Here is a 23,685-nt window from a genome sequence, read left to right on the forward strand (position 1 = left end):
GGGGAGAGCCCCAGGCTGGGGCGGCAGGGGGGTGCGGGTGGGGTGGGATGGGGGGAGAGCTCCGGGCTGGGGAGGCAGGGGGTGCGGGTGGGGGGGAGAGAGCCCCGGGCTGGGGAGGCAGGGGGTGTGGGTGCGGGGGGAGAGAGCCCAGGGCTGGGGCGGCAGGGGGTGCAGGTGGCGGGGGAGAGAGAGCGCCCAGGGCTGGAATGGCAGGGGGTGCGGGTGGGGGAGGGCACTGGTGTGTGGGGGGGGGTTAGAGCCCAGGGCTGGGGTGGGCGGCAGCCAAACATTTTTTTGCTTGGGGGCGGCAAAAAACCTAGAGCCGGCCCTGGCATGCACAATGTGGCTGAGTTAATGTTGCTGTTGCCGCCTTAGCATTGTATTTCCTGACCTTTTATTTTTCAAAGTGTGCATCCTTAATGTTGCTTTAGATGGAAATTATACACACAGTAGATATATGTGCTCAACTCACTCTGGCAGGAATGGTGGGGAAACTGCATACACCCACATGCACTCTGCACCAGTGGGGCACCGACCCCCTCCACCAACTCCCACTACATGAGGAGGGCACCGTGACACTGAGTTTAGCACGCCATAGAATTGCCTCTGGCTGAAGCTGTGTGGGGAATGCATTGAATTAGCACATCCACCACATTCCCTGGTCCTCCCCTGCTGGGCATGCTCACTGTCTGGGCTGTGTTTACTAGTTTGCCTATTGGTGTCCTATGCTACTGTGCCCCTCCCTCACTGGGGCTGAATAGAGCTGTGCAGGTGTTGGTGTGTGAGCAAGCAGGGGCTGTTTGAATGGCTAAGGTTGCAAGGTGTCTAGTGTAGAAACGGAGTTTATAAGGGAATCAGACGAGCGGGGAAGCCTTATACTGCCAGTGAATTGTGTAACTGCACGTACAGGAGCTGCAGCGCTGGGGGAGCCATAGAGAGACTTTCCTGGGCAGGCAGGACATGAAAGATGAGCTGAAGCTGCTTTCACTAGCCAGTGGTGTAAATCCTACAATCAGGGAAATTGCTTCTATTGCTAAAAATTGTGGTGGTGAAGTCCATTTATTTTTCATTTTTCTTGTGCTCTCGTGACTCCCTGGCATGAATCACTGTCTGCATGTCGATTAAATTTACACCAGACATTATCTTTCATGGCTCTAGTGCACGTATGTAAACTGTGCTTTTGGCCACTGCAATTCCGTAGCTCAGTGGTTTGCCCGTTGGTTGCGGATTGGACTGCACTCAACTCCAGGAAATCAGTCCTTTGCTAAGAAAATGCTCTGCATCGGCATCATTTGTGATGTTCATGCGTGCCTCACCGTGGGAATGAAAGCACGCTCTGTTAATACCTAGTGCTTAAGATCAGAAAGAAGGGGAGGAATGAGTCACCCCATCAAGAGCCAGTCATTCATTGGAGCCAGTCATTGGATCAAGTCTCTTTTTTCACCCCCTTCAGGAAACATGTCGGTTTCTCCACTGGTTATTTATGTGTTTGATTTTTTAAAATGGTATCATAGCTATGTGCACCTGAGGCAATTCCATCTAGTGGGTAAGGCACTGGCCTAAGCATCTGGAGACTTGGCTACTAACCTGCTGTGCAACCTTAGACAAGTCACTGTTCTGTGCCTCAGTTTCCCCTTTGTCACTGTTGTCTATTTAGATTGTAAGGTCTTTGGGGGCACGGACTGTCTCTTGCTATGTGTATGTACAGCAGCTGGCACACCTGGCACACCAGGCCCTGGTCTCATTTGGGGCAGCTGTAACTGCTACTGCAGTACTAATATATAATACATGTGACAGTAAACAAGATCAGGTTCAACCCTGCCATCAGACAAGCCATTGGGCTGTCCTCCTGCTCCTGGTGGTTGTCTCAGAAGCTATCGTGCTATAACTGCAGAGTTGGCTCGTTTTGTGAGTTAGATCTGGCCTCAGAGGGCCTGGTTCCCATCACACTTATTGTTGTATCAACTGGGCGTAACTCCAGGGAAGTCGGTTGTGTCGGTGTCAGACTGGTATGTGAGGTCAGAATCAAGCCCAGGGTATTTAATGATAGATGTTGTGAAACCTACAACAGATGTGGTGTTTTTAAACATGGGTAACAAGCTGGATTTAAACAATAGTCTGTATCCATATGCTCACTCCAACCTAGACAGCCTCCCCCACTCAGGCACCCCAGCACATTTAGTCAAATGCACACTGTGAGCTGTACACATACATACCTTTAGAGACCCCCCCACCCCATACAGACACATTCAGCTGCACCACCCCAGGCAGCCACAAACCCATTTGCACACAAAGGGACTCGCTATCAGACCCAGCTGCCCGGGTGCGAGCTGTCAGTTGCACACTGAGGCACACACTTGCTTTGGCGCACGCTCACAGTGATACTCACAGGCACACCCACACTGGCACAGATCCCCTTGCTCAGATGCACACAGGTGCAGACACTCCCCGCAGGGCACAGTCACTGGCCCAGACACACTCACGTGGCCTGAGACACACGTTTGTGTGGCAGATGCGCTCTGCCAGGTGTCATTGCAGTGTAACAGCCCTATCATGCTGAATTAATCTGGGATTCATCATGCTAGCCGTGCGCGTAATGAATTTATTTGGTATTAATGTGGATGAAATATGTACTGTCCTTGCAGGGGAAATCGCACTGCCTATAAGCATTAGTTAAAAGGACCATTAAAATCAAACCTTCCTCAGATCCATTAGGCCAGTCTTTCATGCTGAAGAAGATAGAGACTTGCTGTGTGAAATGTCATGCATAATTAGGTTGATTGCAGTTTTAAACTCTGCCCCTTCTTTCCCACCCCCTTCCCAGGCTCCTTGCACTGAGCACTCCCCTGCTGCTGAGATCTCTCCCGAGCTAGTTGGCGCATTATTCCTCACTGTTGCTCCATCCGTGTCAGAGCTGCCACTTGTTCTCCTTTCAGGCGTTTTGGTACGAAATGCACAGCCTGTCAGCAAGGAATCCCTCCTACCCAGGTGGTCCGGAAAGCCCAGGACTTTGTCTATCACCTGCACTGCTTTGCCTGTATCATCTGCAACCGCCAGCTGGCCACAGGCGATGAATTCTACCTCATGGAAGATGGGCGCCTGGTGTGCAAGGAGGACTACGAGACAGCCAAGCAGAACGGTAGGTGCTGAGCTCACCACGGAGAAGGAAAGGGGTCACGCCTAACAGGTGACACTGGGAATTCTACAACTGGAGGGTGGTCTGAGCCGGGATTATGGTTCAGCTGATTTTAGAGATTGGGGACATCTGCCAAATTCAGGGTCACGTGAGGGTGTGTTTGGATGAAGATTTTGACAGTTGGTTTGTCTATAATGTTTAGGATTTTAAGGGGCCCTGCTAGGGTCTGTTATTGAGTTAAGGAACTGTGGAATGTGGATCCAGATTCTGAACTGTATCCAGCTCCCAATGCTGTGGGGATGTTTGGTTCTGGGGCTGAACTTCAGGCTCTCATCTGGTTTTACTGTAAAATAATTTTGCTTATTCCCTGGTTCAGCAATGCACTTAAGCATGGGCCTAACTTTAAGACACAAACAGTCTCTTTGACATCAGTTGGGCCACTCATATGCATAAAGCTATACACGTGTCTAAGCGCTGTACAGCTAAATCAGGGCTCCGAGCCTCTTTTTCCTTGGATTCCTCTCCCTCCCATTTTTTTGTAACTGGGAACATTTGCAAGTAAACAGGATCTGTGTATCTTTAAGTTCCTGCTGTCTGTTGCCCACCTGAAATTCTAATCCTGCCATGGCAATGACAGTCAGGTCGAAAGGATTATAAACTCCAGTGCAGAACGGACAGCTGTTGGAGCTTGACTCTTAGAAAATAAAGATCCTGTTTGCATGGGAATGCACATAGGGCCAGACTTTTAAAGGTTTTTAGGTGCTTAGAGATGCTGATCGGTGTCTAATATGGAAAGCATGCCACCTTGAGCTGCACTCTGGTCGCATCTCCTGAACTAAACAGGGCTAGGCCTGATGAGTATTTTGAGAGGAGACCTTCAGGGAAAATCTAAGTCTTGTAGCAAGTGGTGGTGATGGGTGAGGAGCTGGTACAACTTCCTCTGGTTTGTTAAATAGAACCAACCCCCAGCACGGTGGTAGGAGGCACTGTGTGGCTGGTGGTGCTGTCTGTTGGATAAGATGCATCCGGGGTCTTCACTACGTCTGGCCATTAAAGATGCAATGAGACTTTTGCAAGGGCAAAGGGTGTTAGCGCAGGGGTCCTGGCCAAAACTCCAACGTGAGGTCATCCCCTTTCACCTTAAATTCTCCTTGTCAGAGAATTGGCAAGGGAATGTGGGTTCGTTTCCTGCCCCCAAGACACTCCTCTGTTGTGCATTGCTAAACAGTGCTGCACTTCTTCATTGCTTGGTGAAGTGACTCTTTATATACAAGGCCAAACCCTGCTCGTTCGCTACTCCCAGTGAGGTTGCCTGGGTGTAACCCTGGGGAGAATTTGCTCCTTTGTTTGTAAAGCACGTTGAGGTCCTTTGGAAGGAACGGTGCTGTCATCAATGTTAGTAAAGTAAGATAATCATTAAGTAAGACCCCAAATTTCCCTCCCCCTAGAAGCGAGTGACCTCTCAAGGGCACAGCTGTGGTACGTTGGTAGAACAATGCAGAGAAGTTTAACATTGAGAGGACAGTCCTAGGTTTGAGCCACAGGGACAGCATCGACAGCACAAACCAAATTCAGCTGGGCTGTAGGCAGGCGCAGCGCCACCCAAGGCAACGGCCTTGCACCTTACACTAGAGCTGAATTTGGCCCTAAGTTCCCATTTATCCATGTGAACCAAATGGGGCTCTAAAGAGCCAGTGGAGGTGAAAAACAAGGCTAGGGGAGGGAGGGTGAGGGAGAGACTATAGATCACAAAACAGTAATGAATCCACAGAGACGTCCCAACGGTGCCTGACTGAAATTAAAACTGAACTGGTCTTTAATGGATTTCATGTTGACAAGCCCTGACTTCTCATTAATTAAGGACTCTATTTTGACCTAATCAATTTGGTTAGGGTGATGCAATGCCTACTTGTGCTGGACGGCGGGGGGGGGCATGAATGTAATATTACTCAGATTCCATTACTGACTCCCCGAGCTAGCAATGGCCTCGGTGTCACGGTGTTTGACGGCCTAATAGCCAGTAAGAAAGAGAGGGAGACAGGCACAAAGTTTCCTGTCCAAGAGACAGGTGCCACTGTGCTGATTTCAGTGGGATTTCACCTGCGAATCTGAGAGGACTTGGGTCGTGTGGGTGCAGCCAGAGCTGTACATGGTTCTGTAAGTAAAGGACATTTTAGGCAAGACCCTTGTTCTGTGCTGGTCTCAGCCAATGCGGAGCCACACACTGCTGCCATATAGCTTTATGGTCAAAACCAAACATGGCCCCTCCCAGCTTGCAGTATTATTTCTGAAGGCCTCCGTGGCATTCGTCTGGAAAAACAGTCTACCAGCCAGAACCTGTTTTGGGCACTAAGGGGTAACCTGTCAGCTAGGAAAATGTCATTGCTACCATGTTAGAAACACACCTGGTGGGCATCACCGGGGCGGATAGAGATGTTGGAAGTGGTGCAGTTTTTCTGTCATGTAATGTTTAAATGTTATCGGGCATCCAATCTGAACAAATCAGAAAATCACCAAAAGGGTCCTAGCTCGTAGAAATATAGTTTAATTTTGACCAAAATTGGCAGAAAGTTTCTAAATACAACTGATCATGCAATGATACACTCAAACAAGTACTGTTTGGGAAAGTTCGGGAAATATTTCGCCCCAGCTGATATATTTTATCCTTTTTCCTGTACTTTTTTGCTTTCAGTTAAAGCAAAAGTCTGTAGTCACAGGACAGTATGAGCTTGTTTATATCATGTAATACATCAAAATATTTGTCATTATGTGTAGAATGTACTAATTTGAGAAAAGGTTTTCTGTCTGCTATTTTTCTGAAGTTATGCAGATAATGAGACCTCTACCCCCTAATTATAAAACATATTTTTTGATGTTCTCTGTTTGGTTAGAGCCATAAGTCTAACACACACATGGTATGTAATTATCTTCTTACTATCACTGACTACAATGACAATATATGTAAACTACTTCTAGAACAGTAATGACTTAGTAGAAGGGCTGTTGAATGTCTTGTATGAATACATTATGTGAATACCAAAGTATAACCATGTATTCTTATGTGACCCCTACATGACCTATGGAATGTTTAATGCAACACCCCTTTACGTTACCTTTACTCACAGAAATAGTCACAGTGATTTGTACATAGATGACCCATTTCTATTCCCCCTCAGAATCTGTGTCTGATGTGTCCAATACTCTGTTGCTGGACTTGTCACTGTCACAGTTGCATGCATCAGAGCACACCAGCTCTTCCCGGTGGCATTTGTATCACCTTGTTGCACAAGTACTTTCACAACTACATGGCACAAAAGTGAGCAGGTAGCAGCATCATTTGAGAAACAAGGTGTCCGTACTACCACCCATCCAGCATTGGCAGGGGACACTTGAAGATACCGAACTGTTGCATGATTCCCTATGTGTAACTGATAATTTCAGGTGCAGCCTGAAGGAGGCCAATGTTGATGACACTTTTCATAGAATCATAGAAGTGTAGGACTGGAAGGGACCCTGAAAGGTCATCGAGTCCAGTCCCCTGCCTTCACAGCAGGACCAAGTACTGTCCCTGACAGATTTTTGCCCCAGATCCCTAAATGGCCCCAGATCCCTAAATGGCCCCAGATCCCTAAATGGTTTTTCGTAACAAACAATGCATAGCACATGTTCTCCAGAGATGCTCGCTGGTTGTGCCACAATACAATAAAGAGACCAGTGAGCCATAGGCTGCTGAATCAGAAAAAGCTGCAGTTATCTGCCTTCAAATCTTGTTAGCGATACTGAGCAAGACCTGCTTGATTCAGCAACTGCTGGGTTCTTCATTAACTCTCAGGTTAGGTCGGGTCTGTCCATGCCATGAATTCAAAGTAATGGTCCTAATTTATAACACCATTCTGTCTTCTAGACTGTCGTATCATTGTGAGTGTTTCTGCTCATAGACTCATAGACTTAAGGTCAGAAGGGACCATTATGATCATCGTCTGACCTCCTGCACAATGCAGGCCACAGAATCTCACCCACCCACTCCCGTAACAAACCCCTAACCGATGTCTGAGTTATTGAAGTCCTCAAATCGTGCTCTTTGCCCTCCACGCTGTAGGTAATGGACACAAGCTTATAAAGAACAGACACACCACACCTGAGATTTCACACCTGTTCTTAAACTGGGAAGAAACCACTTTTCTTTTGCACAAATCTAGGGGGGGGGATGAGCAGTATCCCCACAGAATGTGTCTGAGTTGCCTTCCTCTGATCTGACCAACACACAGCTCCAAGCCCAACACTCTCAGCATTATTAGACTCAAAGTGGTGCTGCTGTGAGCCAGACCTAGAATGCCACCAGGCACAAGACACACCAAGGCTACAGTAGCACGTCTATTTAAAGTGCTCTAACAGCCAGTCAGGTTGACTTGGATGGTTGTAGGCTCCTAGAAGGCCTTGGGTACCAATACTGGTGCAAATTTGGGATCATGGTCAAGTAGCCCTGAGGTACAGCTCCCTTCCTCTCCTGGCAAATGACCTGTGTTTAATTTTAAAGTGCTCCAAAATGCAAATGCAGTGCCAGATTGGCTTGAGCACTGATATGCCAGCTGAAGACCTAGAATAGGGTACAATTTTGGGGGGGGGGAGGTTTTTTCTGGTGACCAGCGCCTGCCTGACCTGTTATTTTCAATGGGGCAAGTTATGGAACTCCAGCAGTGTTGAAGTTGGAGGTGCAGACAGTGCTGATGCAGCAGTGCAGTGCAGTGCTGAGCAGGGGAGTGAACTGAGACTGTGTGTGTCACAGAATTCGGGGAGTTAAGAAGGGGCACACTCAGGCCAGACCATTGGCACGTGAGCCCTAAGTCCTAGTTTTAGCACCACTGCGATCCACAAAACCCCTGCTCGGCTGCCACCCAACCCTACGTTTTTGCTCTGAAAGTTCCCTCGGTGCCTATTGTTCTGCTTCTGAGCATGAGTCCAACTGCCTCATGCTAGGCACCAGCAGCTTAGCTCATGCCTAAGCCCCAGCACACGTCAAATCAGAGCTGGTAGGGCTGGTCAGAGGCCACCAAACTACACTCCGGTGTAACGTTTAGTTCCATGGTTAGAGTACAGGAGAGCCTGGCCCACGTGCCACCCTCTGCCTGATGAAGAGAAGGGGTTTGAATGACACGTGTCCTGAGAGGGGGCGCAGCTCCCCCACATAACTGATAGCCAGTAGTTAGGGTACTCATGTCACGGGGGGGTTCAATCCCCCCACCCTCTGCCTGCTGACAAGGGATTTGACATGGGATCTGCCAGCGCTCAAGCGAGTCCCCGATCACTGAAGCAGAGGCTGTTCACGCAGGGGCTGCTTTTCAGCTCTTGTTGAAGCTGTTCACTTGACTGAACTAAGAACTGGGGCACAGGCAGCCTGAACCTTCTATAGTGCCATGGTTTGGGGGATCATCCCACGCTGTGGGAGATTGTGGTTCAAGGCCCTTGATGAGTTGGGCTTTGAAGAATGAGCTCCTACCTGTGACGTGACTGGCCTAACTACTGGACTGTGGGGTACTCTGATGTCTTTTCTGTTGCAGCTGGTCTGCTTTAATTGCATATTAATTGGGCCAAAGCAAGACTAAGAAGCCCTCTCTGGTGGTGAGGGGCCTCACCTTGGATGTGGGAAATCTCCACGTGAGCAGCGTAAGTGCCCATGTCACAGGGCTAGTCTGAGCAGCTGCTCCACTTTTAAATGGGGGCACAGCAAACATGCAAATAACTCTTTTCTCCGCAGGGGTACCCAGGCTGTGGGCGACCCCAGGGCAAATCCCTCTGCAAAGGCGTTTGACCAGGCATCCCCTACGTCTTAGGGCAGTTACCTGGAGGGAGAAGATGCCTGGTCAAACTTCTTCCTAACAAGCAGAGAGGGGATTTGGCCCAGGTTCACCCACAGCCCAGCTGAGTAGCCTAATCACTAGACTATAGAGTGAGTCTCACTCTTTTGTTGGCCTAAATGCACAGGCACCAACTTACTTAGCTCCCAGGGGGTGCTCGACCCCGGCTCCGCCCCACTCCCCCCCTTTCCCCAAGCCCCCATCCTGCCTCTTCCTGCTCCTGCTCCTCCCCTTCGCCTCCTGCACGCCGCTGAACAGCTGATCTGCAGTGGGCGGGAGGTGCTGGGGAAGAGGGGGGAGGCGCAGACCCACGGGGTTGACAGAGGGAGCTGAGCACTCACTATTTTTTTTCCCTGGGTGCTCCAGCCCCACAGCACCCCTGGACTTGGCACCTATGTCCAAATGATAGTTAGTTAAAGTAGAACAGCTTCAACAAGCAAGACTGAGGGGACATCCACCCTCCCCCCAATCAGTATATTCCCATAGCCCAGTGATTAGTGCACACAGCTGAGAGGTGGAAGACGCCCTTCTCCTCATTGGTCAGCAAGGGAAATTGAACCAGGGTCCCCCACAAGACAGATGAATGTCCTAACCTCTGCCTCCTGCCCCCAGCCCTCTCAGCTGTTTGGGTGTTAGGCAGGTACCTAAGAATCTCACAGGAAACAACTTAGTTACTCAAGTCACCTGAGGCCAGGTGAGAGCCTCACCAACCTGATTGCCTAGTGATCAATGGCTCCATGTCTAGTTGGCAGCCAGTATCAAGCGGAGTGCCTCAGGGGTCGGTCCTGGGGCCGGTTTTGTTCAACATCTTTATTAATGATCTGGACGATGGGATAGATTGCACCCTCAGCAAGTTCGCAGATGACACTAAGCTGGGGGGAGTGGTAGATATGCTGGAGGGTAGGGACAGGGTCGAGAGTGACCTAGACAAATTAGAGGATTGGGCCAAAAGAAATCTGATGAGGTTCAACAAGGAGAAGTGCAGAGTCCTGCACTTAGGACAGAAGAATCCCATGCACCGCTACAGGCTGGGGACTGACTGGCTAAGGAGCAGTTTAGCAGAAAAGGACCTGGGGGTTACAGTGGACGAGAAGCTGGATAGGGGTCAGCAGTGCGCCCTTGTTGCCAAGAAGGCCAATGGCATATTGGGCTGTATTAGTAGGAGCATTGCCAGCAGATCGAGGGACGTGATTATTCCCCTCTATTCGGCACTGGGGGGCCACACCTGGAGTATTGTGTCCAGTTTTGGGCCCCCCACTACAGAAGGGATGGGGCAAATTAGAGAGAGTCCAGCGGAGGGCAACAAAAATTATTAGGGGGCTGGGGCACATGATTTACGAGGAGAGGCTGAGGAAACGGGTTATTTAGTCTGCAGAAGAGAAGAGTGAGGGGGGATTTGATAGCAGCCTTCAACTACCTGAAGGGGGGTTCCAAAGAGGATGGAGCTCGGCTGTTCTCAGTGGTGGCAGAGGACAGAACAAGAAGCAGTGGTCTCAAGTTGCAGAGGGGAAAGTCTAGGTTGGATATTAGGAAACACTATTTCACTAGGAGGGTGGTGAAGCACTGGAATGGGTTACCTAGGGAGGTGGTGGAATCTCCATCCTTAGAGGTTTTTAAGGCCCAGCTTGACAAAGCCCTGGCTGGGATGATTTAGTTGGGAATTGGTCCTGCTTTGAGCAAGTGATTGGACTAGATGACCTCCTGAGGTCTCTTCCAACCCTAATATTCAGTGATTCTATGAGGGGTTCCTGGAGGTGGCGCTCAAGCAGAGCTAGGCCCTGACCTCCCTGAAAGGGGCAGGGCTTAGCACAACCCCTCTGCTCAGCATCTCCCAGGGGCTAGCTTAGACTGCTCCCTGCCTAGCATGCCGGCTTTTGTGGCTCCCCTTCTTAGGTGCCACTCTCTCGCTCTCTCCCTCCAGTCATTGACGAGGGAGCCGAGGAGTCTAACTCAGGCTTTGGGACGTCCATTGTGATTTTTTCCAGGCATCTAAAAGTTAGGAGTGGCAATGCTGAGTATTGCTACACCTAAGGCTGTTTGTGGCACTGGGCCACTGTGCTGACAGACAGGGGAGGTGAGCATAGAAATGGGCCAAAGCAAGACTAAGAAACCCTCACTGAAATGTAGGGCTGGAAGGAACCTCTGGAAGTCATCAAGTCCAGCCCCCCTCCAGTGCTGAAGCAAGACCAAGTAAGGCTAGACCATCCCTGACGGGTGTTTGTCCACCTTGTTTTTAAAAGCTTCAATGAAGATTAAGCCCCTTCTTGTCCTACCTTCAGTGGACATGGAGAACAAATGATCACTGTCCTCTGTATAACACCCCTTAACATATTGGAAGACTGTTATCAGGTTCCCACCCAGTCTTCTTTAAACATGCCCAGATTTTTTAACCTTTCCTCATAGGTCAGGTTTTCTAAATATTTTATCATTTTTGTTGCTCTCCCCTGGACTTTTTCCAGTTTGTCCACATCCTTCCTAAATTATGGTACCCAGCTGGGGCCTCACCTGTGCCAAGTAGAGCAGGACAACTCCTCCTGTTCTTACATATGACACTCCTCTTAATACACCCCAGAATCATATTAGCCTTTTTTGCAGCTGCATCACATTGATGATTCATATTCAGTTTGTAATCCACTCTAGCCCCCAGATCCTTTTCAGCAGTACTAGCACCTAGCCAGTTATTCCCCACTTTGTAGTTGTGCATTTGATTTTTCCTTCCTAAGTGAAGTACTTTGCATTTGTCTTTATTGAATTTCATCTTGTTGAATTCAGACCAATTCTCCAACTTGTCAAGGTCATTTTGAAATTTAAACCTGTCCTCCAAAGTGCCTGCAAACCCTCCCAGCTTGGTGTCATCTGTAAATTTTATAAGCATACTCTCCACGCTGTTATCCAAGTCATTAATGAAAATATCGAATAGTATCGGACCAAGGACTGACCCCTGTCCCTGTGTACCTCCACTTGATACGCTCTCCCAACTTGACAGCAAACCATTGATAACTACTCTTTGAGTACGGTCTTTCAACCAGTTGTGCACCCATCTTATAGTAAATTTATTAACACCGCATTGCCCTAGTTTGCTTACGAGAATGTCATGTGAGACTGTGTCTAAAGCCTTTCTAAAATCAAGGTATATCTCATCTATTGCTCCCCCCTCTCCATTACATCAGTAACCCTGTCAAAGAAGAAAATTAAGTTGTTTTGGCCTGATTTGTTCTTGACAAATCCATGCTGACTATTACTTACAACCCTATTATCCTCCAGGTTCTTACAAACTGATTGTTTAATAATTTGCTCCAGTATCTTTCCAGATATTGAAGTTATGCAGACAGATCTATAATTCCCCAGGTCCTCCTTGTTCTCCTTTTTAAAGATAGGCACTGTGACAGTTCCCCCCATAAGGCTTTATGGAATATGCTTATGAAGGTATATATGACCTAACTAAAATGTTTTGTGCTACATATGCCATGTAACATATCTCTGTAAAGGTTATGATCTCCTGAATCTATTAATCCTATTTGTATGCATGTATCATTTTTGTATTTGAAGTTAGGAGTATTGGCTGTATACTTGCTTGATTTTAACTAGCCTAGTAGAGCATTTGGTCAGCTTTTTAAGAAAAGTGCAAATTAAGTGCCCAATCAAAAACCACTTAAGCCAACAATGAACTTGAAGATGCCAATCCACATCCGAGCCTTGCCAGGAATGTGGCTTGGCTGGTAAAAACTGAGTCATGCATGGACATGTGGCTTGTCTATGTGACGCCAAAACTCCATCTTAAAGCTGGACTTTGCATAGGAGAGAGGAGGGGGTCTCCACCCTCAAGAGAAAGTCTATTTAAGCCAGTGGGAGACCCCTCCATTTTGTCTTCAGCTGGCTAAAGAGATAGCCTCTCCACCCCCAAGGATACCAGAAAGAAACTGGAACAAAGGACAGTAACTACAGGGGATGTGAGTGATTGCTGGACCCAGACTAGCAGGAGACTAGTCTGTAAAAGGAAGTTTACTGGAACTGGTGAGGTTTTATTTGTATTCAGTTTCTTAGACATAGACTTGCATGTTCTATTTTATTTTACTTGGTAATTCACTTTTGTTCTGTCTGTCACTACTTGGAAGCACTTAAATCCTACTTTCTGTATTTAATAAAATCACTTTTTACTTATTAATTAACTCAGAGTATGTATTAATAGCTGGGGCGGCAAACAGCTGTGCATATCTCTCTATCAGTGTTATAGAGGACGAACAGTTTATGATTTTACCTTGTATAAGCTTTATACAGGATAACATGGATTTATTTGGGGTTTGGACCCAATTGGGAGTTGGACATCTGAGTGTTAAAGACAGGAACACTTCTGTAAGTTGCTTTCAGTTAAGCCTACAGCTGTTAGGGGACGTGGTTCAGACCCTGGGTCTGGCTCAAACCGGGCAGGGCACTGAAGTCCTAAGCTGCCAGGGCAGGAAAGCAGGGGCAGAAGTAGTCTTGGCACATCAGTTGGCAGCCCCAAGGGGGTTTCTGTGATTCAACCCATCACAGGCACTATGTTTGCCCTTCTCTAGGTTTCTGGGACCTCTCCCATCCTCCAAGAATTTTCAAAGATAATTGCTAATGGCTCCCAGATTGCTTCAGTTAGTTCCTTAAGAACGCTAAGATGAATTTCATCAGGCCCTACTGACTTGAACACATCTAACTTACCTAAAAATTCTTTAACCTGCTCTTTCCCTATTGTGGCTTGCATTCCTTCCCCCAGTTGTCAATATTGTTTTGAGTATCTGGTTATCATTAACGTTAATAATCTTTCTCTTGCTCCTAATGTATTTAAAGAACCTCCTCTTGCCTTTTATATTGCTTGCCAGGTATATGTAATATACCATATTACAGGAAACAGCACTGTGACTGTAAGGGAGCTGAAAATGGGCATGCCACAGGCATGCAGCCCTGAGACTGGATGAGAAGGGTTGTGAGAATGGGCATGCTTGGTTCATACCACAGACACATCACCAAGACCAAGAGAGCTGAGAATGGGCTGGCTTTGTGAATGCCACAAGCACTGAGATCAGGGTGGGGAATGCAGAATAGACACCATCAGTAGACCACAGCCTCGCACCCAAGAGCAGGGTGGGAAATTGAGAACAAGCAGTCTCAGTGCATGCCATAGACACAGAAGCCTGAACCTGGGGGTTGGGGGTGTGAGACACATATTGTGGAGCATCCCTTCCCCCATGGTCTTGCTGCCTGGGGAGGGGATGGCGGAGGGGGAGAAGAGCTCTAAACTCCTTCACCACACAGTGCTCTGGGTGCTGCTGCCTTCAGCCATCTCTTTTCCCCCATGCCACTGAAAGCTGAAGTAGAGTCATCACAACCAGTGACAGCATGAATGTTTGGCAGCATCTGAGACACGTCCACTCCTAGCTCCAGCCACTCCATTCATGGGAATGAGCCTCATCTTTTGTCTGACCCCAGTTTTGAAAAAGAATTAATCTCTGCCAAGAATAGAGCAATATTTTGGGTACATGGACGAAACATCTGAGTCCAAGCACCACATCAGCACCCCACTTGCTCCGAGTGTTTGCTTTGCATGAGCAACATGCAAGAACATGCGTGAAACTGCTTCCTCGAGTTCTGGTATTGCAGTATGGTTGCCAGGCACTGCTTTCACTGCACGTGTGATGTGGTGAAACCCACCAGCAAAGTACATGTCACGACCAGGTGACAATCTCTGTCCACACTTCACAAGCCAGTCACTGAGGAGAAAACGTGCAATGTTAGATTTATTCTTTGAATTTGATATCATCTGCAAGCGTTACTTTGGTAATGGTGTGAACACAGTGGGGGCTCCGAGCATCTTGTATTTGGATATTCCCCCTGCGGGCTCTCTCACCAGATTTGATTGATTCTTCATTTGCATAATTGTCACCCACAATAGCAGTGTATTGACATTGCAGTCTGAGGATAGTGTGCAGCAGCTGATCAGTCAGCTCCCCAGTAGTTTTGCACTTGGCAGTATCATTGCACACCATCAGCAGAAGCATCCCGAGTTCAAGAATAGCTGACGTTCGCTCATCAGATGCTGGTAGCTCAACCATTGACAGATTTTTCTCCAGCCAAGACAGTGTGTTGCTCTTTTGGGCCTTTCTTAGAGATCCACCCAAGTTGAAGAGGGAAAGTGGGACAGGTGCCAGCTCACGTGTCATCAAACCCTGGATATCAACATCTCTGGACTGGGCAAAAAAACTGTCAGCTTGCTGAATATCTGACGATCAATAGTTATCGCTTGTGCTGACTGCTTCTTCTTTTGTTTGATTGTGAGATTATGATTTGAGATTATGCCTTTCTATGGGCTCAAAGAGGTCTCCCTCGCCCCTTTGCAGCCTCCTGGTTACGAACGGCTTCATTTATCGCGTGCCAGTCTCTCTTATCATGCACAAACCTGCACTTTCAGATGGAGCCACAGTAGACATTGAAATGTTCACAAGTGACTGTTGTGTGGGCTTGTTCCAGGTTCAGTGCTAAATGGATTTGTCATTCTTTAGGTCACAAAACATAATACCTTGGACAGCAATTTCATCTGCAGCCATGTGCTTTGTGGTAGCTTCTTTGTGGAGATCGAAGGCTGAATTCCACACCTTTGTTTTGTCACAGCTGTTACAGCTGCCTTAAAATGTACAGTCAGGTAATCCTTGGTCAGAGCCGTATCTTTTGTGCAAAGATGCTGATGATTCCTACAGTCCTTGTTCAGAGATTGCTCAATGGCCATGTCACAGTGTAAGACCCCACTGAAGAGTCTGGCAGTCTGGTACACTGCTTCCTATCAGCTTGGGCACAATCTATATCTGGCTTCTCCTCCAGAGATCTGGCTTCTGCTACATTTACACAACCCATCTGGCATAATTCATATGACCACTCTGTCATAGTGGGATCATCTCTGCAAATGTCTCAAGCTCCATGGACTTGTTATTGCCTCTCTTTGCTGCTATATAATCCATCAGTGATTAGGAGCAATGTAGTTTTTCCAGAATGGAAATGTATCTGAACAGTTTTTTCCTTGGGTATCGGAAGTAACCATGAGCCGGTGCAATGCTTGGGTGCTGTTCATCAAGTCTGCCAGAGCATTCTGTGCTTCCAATCTGTTTTCTCTGTGAGCCTGCTCCACATCTTCAAATGCTTCAATACATGTTCGAGCCTTCTCCAAGATGTGTCATTTCTCATCTTCTGGAAGAATCATCATTGTGCACGGAATCGCCAAGTGCCACCCACTTCAAGTGAGTCATCGCCTCATTCATAAGTTTGTGGATTCTAATGCCATGGATATATGCTTTCCCTCTTAGAGCATGGCTGAAGCACCACAGATGCTGGCTTCCACAAGGATGTCTTCAAACCCACTCTCCTGCATCACACTGCCTGTATCACACATGACATTTGCTACATGATGCATGCCTCCCTTCTCAAGGTGGTCATCGTCAAATCTGTTTTGATTCCTCCATTTAATTAACAGTGCTTTGCAGTAGATTGCTTCATCATACACGACACAGGTCCAGTCTTGGCCCAGAGAGTGGAACATATCCTGAAAACATTTCATCCTGGTGTGCACTGTGTTAACATCAGTTGTCAGTGGAGGAGTCATTGGACAGTAGCCAATATTCATAAAATAGCAGACAGAAAAACTTTTCTACAAATAATGACAAATATTTAGATGTATTACATGGTACAAAAAAGCTTATACTGTTGTGCGACCACAGACTTTTGCTTGAATTGAAGGCAAAAAAGTACAGGAAAATGCATAAAATATATCACATGGGACAAAATATTTCCCAAAATTTCCAAAACAGTACTAGTTTGAGGACATAGTTGCACAATCAGTTGTATTTAAAAGCTTTCTGCCAATTTTGGTCAAAATTAGACTGTTTCTTCAAGTTATGGCCCTTTTTGTGATTTTATGATTTTTTTTGGTTTGGTTGCCCAATAACGTTTAAACATTATGTGATATAGAAAAACTGCACCACTTCCACCATCTATGTCCACACTGGCGATGACCACCAGATACGTGCCTAACGTGTGGGAGCAATGAACTTTTTCCAGCTGAGGGGTTGCCCTAACTCATAAATGAGACCCCTTTTTAAAATGTGTCTGGTAGACTACGGAACTTTTAAAATGAGTTGTTATATTGGAAGGAAAGGGATTAAAATGTTCTCAGGTCCATCCTTATGAGAGGAAGGATGGTCTGGTGGTTAGGATGCAAGACGGGGACTCAGCAGCCCCATGTTCAGCTCCCTGCTCTGCTACAAACTTCATGTGTGGGCAAGTCACTTAGGCCCAGATCCTCAAAGGTATTTAGGTGCCTCACCCTCAGGGAAATCAATGGGAGTGAGGCACCTAAATACCTATGAGGATCTGTGCCTCAGTTCCCACTCTGTACAATGGGAATAATAGCACTGCCCTGCTTCCCAGGGGTGCGGTGAGGGTAAATACATTACAGAGTGCATGGCGCTCAGATACTAGGGTCACAGGGACCAGATAAGGACCTTAGATAGGCTTTCCGTGTTGAAAGAGGAGCATCGTCACACTGTGTCCTTGGAGACCTGGAAGGCCACGTTTTATCAAGGCAAAGTCACTGAAAAATGAGGGCTGAATTTTGCAAGCCCCCTATCTCCCACCCCCACCCCTCCCGGCTGCAGCTAAGGCTAATTAAAATCAACTGCATCTTGCTTTAGATTTTGACTTTCCTTCTGTGCTGGTCATTGGCCAGCTTCTATTTTGTGCTATCCGTTCCATACTGGTAAGAAATTGTTCTATTCCAGATGATTCAGAAGCTGGAGCCAAGAGGCCACGAACCACCATCACAGCCAAACAGTTGGAAACGTTAAAAAATGCCTATAAAAACTCCCCCAAACCCGCCAGGCACGTGCGGGAGCAGCTGTCCTCGGAGACAGGGCTGGACATGAGGGTGGTGCAGGTGAGACCGCTGCGGTTGAAGTATTTTTCCATTCCCTCCTTGTCCCGACCAAGCTGTGCACATCACATTCCCCTGACAGTGCACAACCCCCGCACTGAATTCCAAGGTAGCATGGAAGGAAGCCAGGCCAGAAAGCTGGATAAGCAGTAAGGCCCCCATCCTGTGACTGACAGCCCGTGGCTGGACTGCTGAACATGTGCACTGCCCCAGGGCTCCAGGGGATGCATCTGTCCACCACCTTGATCATAGCACAGGATCCGAACCAATGAGTTAAATCTCCCTGGTTATTAGCAGTAAGCAGTGAATTAGATGTGAGTTTGCAATGCCAGCAAAAAACAGGTACTGCATGTTTGGATGCATATCCCAAGGAGATCTGCCATTGGGCGGGAGGCAACTGACCCACTCTATGGGCCTGAAATGCTGAATACTGGGTCTGAGCCTTGGGGAAGTTTGGATGCAGAACTGGATCTGGGCGTTGTGGCTCGGGCCCATTTCTACATGCTGTATCCAACCTGGAACCCATCAGACTAGGGCAAAGTTCAGCTCTGAATCCACCAGCCTTGGCACCCTAAGCTGCAGGGTAACTGGGCTCCTGGGTCTGAACCATCTTGAACTTCAGGGAGGTTCGGAGCCAGCCCTGAATTTTTCTGTCCAGGCCAATCTTTTTCTCCCTGCGCGTGCTCCTTTCAGTGCCTTCTGGGACTCTGTCTCTCCAGGTCTGGTTTCAAAACAGGCGGGCCAAAGAAAAACGGCTGAAGAAGGATGCTGGGCGGCACCGCTGGGGCCAGTTCTACAAGAGCGTGAAGAGGACCCGCGGGGGCAGCAAACACGAGAAGGAGAGCTCTGCGGAGGACTGTGGGGTTAGTGACAGTGAGCTGAGCTTCCGAGGTGAGCAGGGCAGGAAGGCCGGGTGGAGGGTGGGGGGTGGTGAAGGTGGGAAGAGATGGGTTGCAAAGGTTGGGCCCCAGGGGGTTCCTGCAGAGTGGGATGATTTCCTGCGCTTAGGCACAGCTCAGCATCCCACATTGAGAAGAATGCCTGGATTTCTCTTGCACCAGAAACGGGAATGATCCTTGAAACCAATGTCCCATCTGAAGACATACGAGTTAATCTCATGGCTGGTGGCTCCTTGGGGCTTTCTGCACTAGAGGAAAATGATTAATTACTGGCCTGTATCCTGCATGGCCAGAAACCCCTCTAGCAATGGAGCTAGGAACTGACATGCACTTACTAAGGGGGTGTCCCTTCTGAGCCCCAGCAAAGGGTCTGCAGCTCCCAGGGGAACTTCCCCAAAAAAGAACTGCCGTGCTGGCCTAGAGCAATGGTCCCTCTAGTGAGGGGATGCATCAGGGCAAGGTGGAATGAACTTAGGATGCACCTCACTGTGTAATAGAATATTATGAAGGGAAATATTTTCCTCATCTCTGCTCATGATCAGTCCCTCCCCTGAAGCCTGAGGACTGATAGCCCATGAAAAGTGTATCTGAGCTAACATCCCTGGCAATGCGATTCGTATCTGCATGAATGGCTAGTCCCTGCTGGAAACTCACCTGCCTCAATACGTTAATAAACTCCCCCTCGGATCCACATCAGCAGCCACCTGCAGGCTGGCACAGCTCAGTGGACTTGGACCCTCTTCCATGACAGCTGGATTTCAGCTGTTGTCAAGACTCACTGCAGCAGCCTGACAGCTGATGGAGGGGGGTTCCCCAGAGACTGTATAGGGAGACTTGGAAAAGGATGGTGTAACAGCCCCCACCTTGGCTGGTGCACTGGAAAATGAACCGGGGAACTCTAGAGCTGAAACCATAAGTCTGCAGCTCCAGCTAAGCAGGCAGGCTCTGTGGGCTGGGCACAGGCACTTCCTGTGTCACTGGCCTTTCTTCAGGGAGTTCCCCACCCAGGTCTGAACACTCAAGTAGGAGTTTGCAGTGTAAATACAACGATCACTGTGGACTATTTTTTAGGCCATTGTTATACTGTGATCGGATGGGTCACATATAGTGAAAAGAATCACGAACAGGGTGACCAGATGTCCCGATTTTATAGGGACAGTCCCGATATTTGGGGCTTTTTCTTATATAGGCTCCTATTACCCCCCACCCCCTATCCCGATTTTTTACATTTGCTATCTGGTCACCCTAATCACGAATACTGTATAGGTCTGGCCAGAAACCTATTCCCTGCTGCCCCCTGTATTTCTGATCAGTCAAACCCCAGCATTTTAATGGAACCTAGTTGAAAAAATAACTTTAAAGCAATCATTTTACAATAGTTTAACTTTAAAATGGTCCCTTTGAATCATCGCAGCAAATATACAAGCCACCGGAAATTATTTGGTTATTTATAGTCTAATGAGAGCCAGCTATGGCTCCCAAACTGGTCTGTAGTGCCTGTGTATCAAGCCTGGTCCATAATTAGTTTACGATGCCCTTTATGAGGGCGAATGCATCTGGCGAGAATCAAGAGACCTTCCCAAAAGGAGGCCGTTATGTGCCACCAGCTTTCATATGACTGAAGAATAAAAGATTTACAGTAATCCTGTCTCGTGTTCAGCTGTACAAAAGGCACTATAAGAACAGAGGGAGGTGTGGGGGGTTAGCAAAAGGGTAGAAATAAGCTGTGGTACCATTCAGAATGTATTCTCAATTAGTTGCACTATTTACTCTGGCTAAGTACTAAGCAGAGCAGGGAGAGCACATTGGCAGCTGGTGTAAATTGGCATCGTTCTATTGCAACAGAGCTTCCCCAGCTTGTGTCAAGTGAGAATCTAGCTCGGGATGCCATACAACTGGCCTTCAGTGAGGGACAGTTTCCTTTGAGTATGTGCTCTGTTGGCCCAGCTCATTCCTGGTGTAACCCCACTGACTCCAGTGAAGTTACTCAAGAAATGCGTTTGGCCCTGACTGACCACAGAATGTTTTACACTCATAAATCAATCTTCCTTCTTTCATTCACAGAAGATCAGATCCTCTCTGAGCTTGGCCACACCAATAGAATTTACAGCAATGTTGGGGATGTTGCTAGTGGACAGTTAATGAACGGAAGCTACTCCATGGATGGGACAGGACAATCTTACCAGGACTTGAGGGATGGAAGCCCCTATGGAATTCCTCAGTCTCCATCTTCCATATCGTCCCTTCCTGCCCATACTCCATTGCTCAATGGTCTGGATTACACAATGGACACTAATTTGGGAATTATAGCACATGGAGGGCAGGGGGTGAGCCAGACACTCAGAGCAATGGCTGGGGGACCAACCTCTGATATTTCTACAGGAAGCAGTGTAGGCTATCCAGACTTTCCAACAAGTCCTGCTTCTTGGCTTGATGAAATGGATCATCCTCCTTTTTAAGCATCTCCTGCTTCCCACCCCGTCCCACTCATTCTTTTGGCCTGCAAGTGTGCTCAAACTAGCAAAAGAGACAACAAGCGACCTTCAAGAATCCCAGACATATTGCACCGGAAAATTTCCATTATTTTCAATGGGAATCCACCACTGGCTCCTGGAGGGTTGTGAAATGATAGCGTGGTGGTTTTTTCCTTTTCACTTGGGGAGTGGGAGGGCAGGAGACACCCTTCTGAACACAGCACACTGGCATAAAGTATCTGATTCTAGGTTTTCACGCTCATAGTAAAACACAAACTCATTGATTCTCTCCAGGTCAAAGACTCTTTGCTGTTGAGTGCTTTTGAAGCACAGGTTGGCTGGCTCAGCAGATCTTGGCTATTATGAACTCCAGGTCAGTTGGTGCTCTCTTACTTGGAGTTGAACAAATTATAAATGCCTCCAAAACCCTTGTTCTTATCAGGAATTGACTGTGCATGGGCAGTTGAACTGACCTTCCCCGTAGATATGGAAATGCAGCGTTTCCAAAGCCAGGCCACGCTTACCAAGCACTATACCTTTACCAAGGGCAGGGGTCTGACCCAAAAGGGCAGAGTAAATAATAACAACCCTGGGGGAGAAAAGTTATCAAGATTTTTTCAGTATAAAAATGTGATTTTCCTCCCTTCTCCACTGAATAATAACATTGGCTGTTTGGATAAAAAAGTTCAGGAATGTGGTTGAATGGATATCAGGCCAAGGAGCAGTCCTACTGCAAGCATTGGGTCAAAGCACTAGACAGGTACCATGGGTGAAAGTTACCCATGTGCAGCGGGCCAGCACAAGGGCTATGTGCCACTTAAGCCCTCTCTATAAGGCTAAATGGTGCAAAAGCTTTGTACTGGCCCCTCTGCATAAGGGTGAGATTCTACACTGGACAATACCTTGTGTAAGAACGTGTTAACCCCACAATAACTGCAGTGTTCAAAATCATGTCAGTGATCATGACTAACCACACTCTGGAAATGATCTTTATCAGCTGATATGAATCTAACCCCAACAGTCCTTGTCCACATTGAGTGCTAACATGTTTTACATCATTAATGTTTATATTACAGTAGAGCCCAGAGGTCCCATTGTGCCAGGTACTGTACAGACAGTCCCTGTCCCAGCGAGCTCTCAGTCTAACTAGGCAAGACAGATCATGTGTGGGAGGGGAAACAGAGAGGTGACAGGATGTGCCCCAGGCCACAAGGCTAATTTAATAGTAGAGCCAGGATTAGAATGCAGGTCTCCTGACTCCCAGCCTGGTGCCCAGTCTGGTACCACACCACACTGCTGCACTATCGGAGCTAACATATTATAACACAATACGTTTTCCCAGTGCAGACAATCCCTAAGTGATTTCATTCCTAGGCCCTTGAGTAAGGTCGGCTGGAATTCGTCCGTGGGAGATAATTCAAGACATCCCCTGATGGTCATTTTCCACCCAGCTGGTGCATAAACTGATACTTTCTTGCTTTTAGTAGAAGGCCATGTGCTCCCTCACAGATAAAGCCCCTCGGCCGCCCGCTGACCAGACAGCAAGTCAAATAGTGAGAAAGTGTAATGGAAAGACAATCAATAAAGCCAAATGGTGGTGAGGATGAAGATGGCTCTCAAACCAACCAAGCCACCTTGTGCGTGATTCCTTTGGATGAGCCTGCTGTGAAAAAGAGACAGCAAAGCCATCTTCTGTTTTCAAGGGTTATTTTTAGCTACTGGGTTTCAATGTGACTCCATGCTGCCAAGATGTCTGTGGTAGAGACATAAACACAGTAGAACTGTTTATTTTAGTGCAAGAGAAGACGGGTGCCTAGTCCCATGAGATTATTATCCTGCTTCCTGGGGAATGGGACTGCTCCATTAATTTATAGCCAATAGCTCCACCCCGACTGTTTTGTTCAGAAGCCTTCAGCTCAGCTGAAGGGTGGAACTGGTTCTGCCCACGGCACCACAGGGGTTTTATCCCTCGGGTTCATGTCACCAGGAAGTGACCCCCAAGCTGCGTTTGTCTCAGTGCTGTGGGAGAGAGCACGGATGTTCTACATGCAGCTGGCTCTGTGGGTGTTACAGTGCTCTTTGCTAGAGGATGGAGATGCTGCATGTCAAATAGGAGACGTTGCAAGGGAGAAGCTAACCTGAGAGGGGCTGCACACTTAGCTCCAGGCTCATCTGGAAATCTTCACACACTCTGGTAGGTTCTTGCAAAAACACATGCATCCGCAGAAGCCACAGGGCCCCTCTTCCCCCCAGCCTGCGGCGTTAGAGCAGCTGGAAGGACCCATCCTCTTTCCAATAGGTGAGCTGTGGCTGAGTAGCCCAATCCCGAACACACACGTGCACCACGACAGGGTCAAAGCTGCTCAGTGACGCT

General features: G+C 47.8%; 1 protein-coding gene across 1 annotated transcript in view; it reads left to right on the forward strand.

Annotated features, from left to right (window-relative positions):
• LOC112114870 (LIM/homeobox protein Lhx4) overlaps positions 1-21,296 on the forward strand; it is a 69,678-nt gene extending 48,382 nt beyond the window's left edge. The window contains exons 3-6 of the mRNA XM_026655546.1: positions 2,937-3,139; positions 17,787-17,941; positions 18,658-18,829; positions 20,902-21,296. Of these exons, the coding sequence (XP_026511331.1) occupies positions 2,937-3,139; positions 17,787-17,941; positions 18,658-18,829; positions 20,902-21,296 (925 nt within the window). The remainder of the gene's footprint in view (positions 1-2,936; positions 3,140-17,786; positions 17,942-18,657; positions 18,830-20,901) is intronic.
• The last annotated feature ends 2,389 nt before the right edge of the window (positions 21,297-23,685 follow it).

The sequence above is a fragment of the Terrapene carolina genome, unplaced genomic scaffold, assembly GCF_002925995.2.
Source record: "Terrapene carolina triunguis isolate 2854851 unplaced genomic scaffold, T_m_triunguis-2.0 Scaffold210, whole genome shotgun sequence".
Lineage (NCBI taxonomy): Eukaryota > Metazoa > Chordata > Testudines > Emydidae > Terrapene > Terrapene triunguis.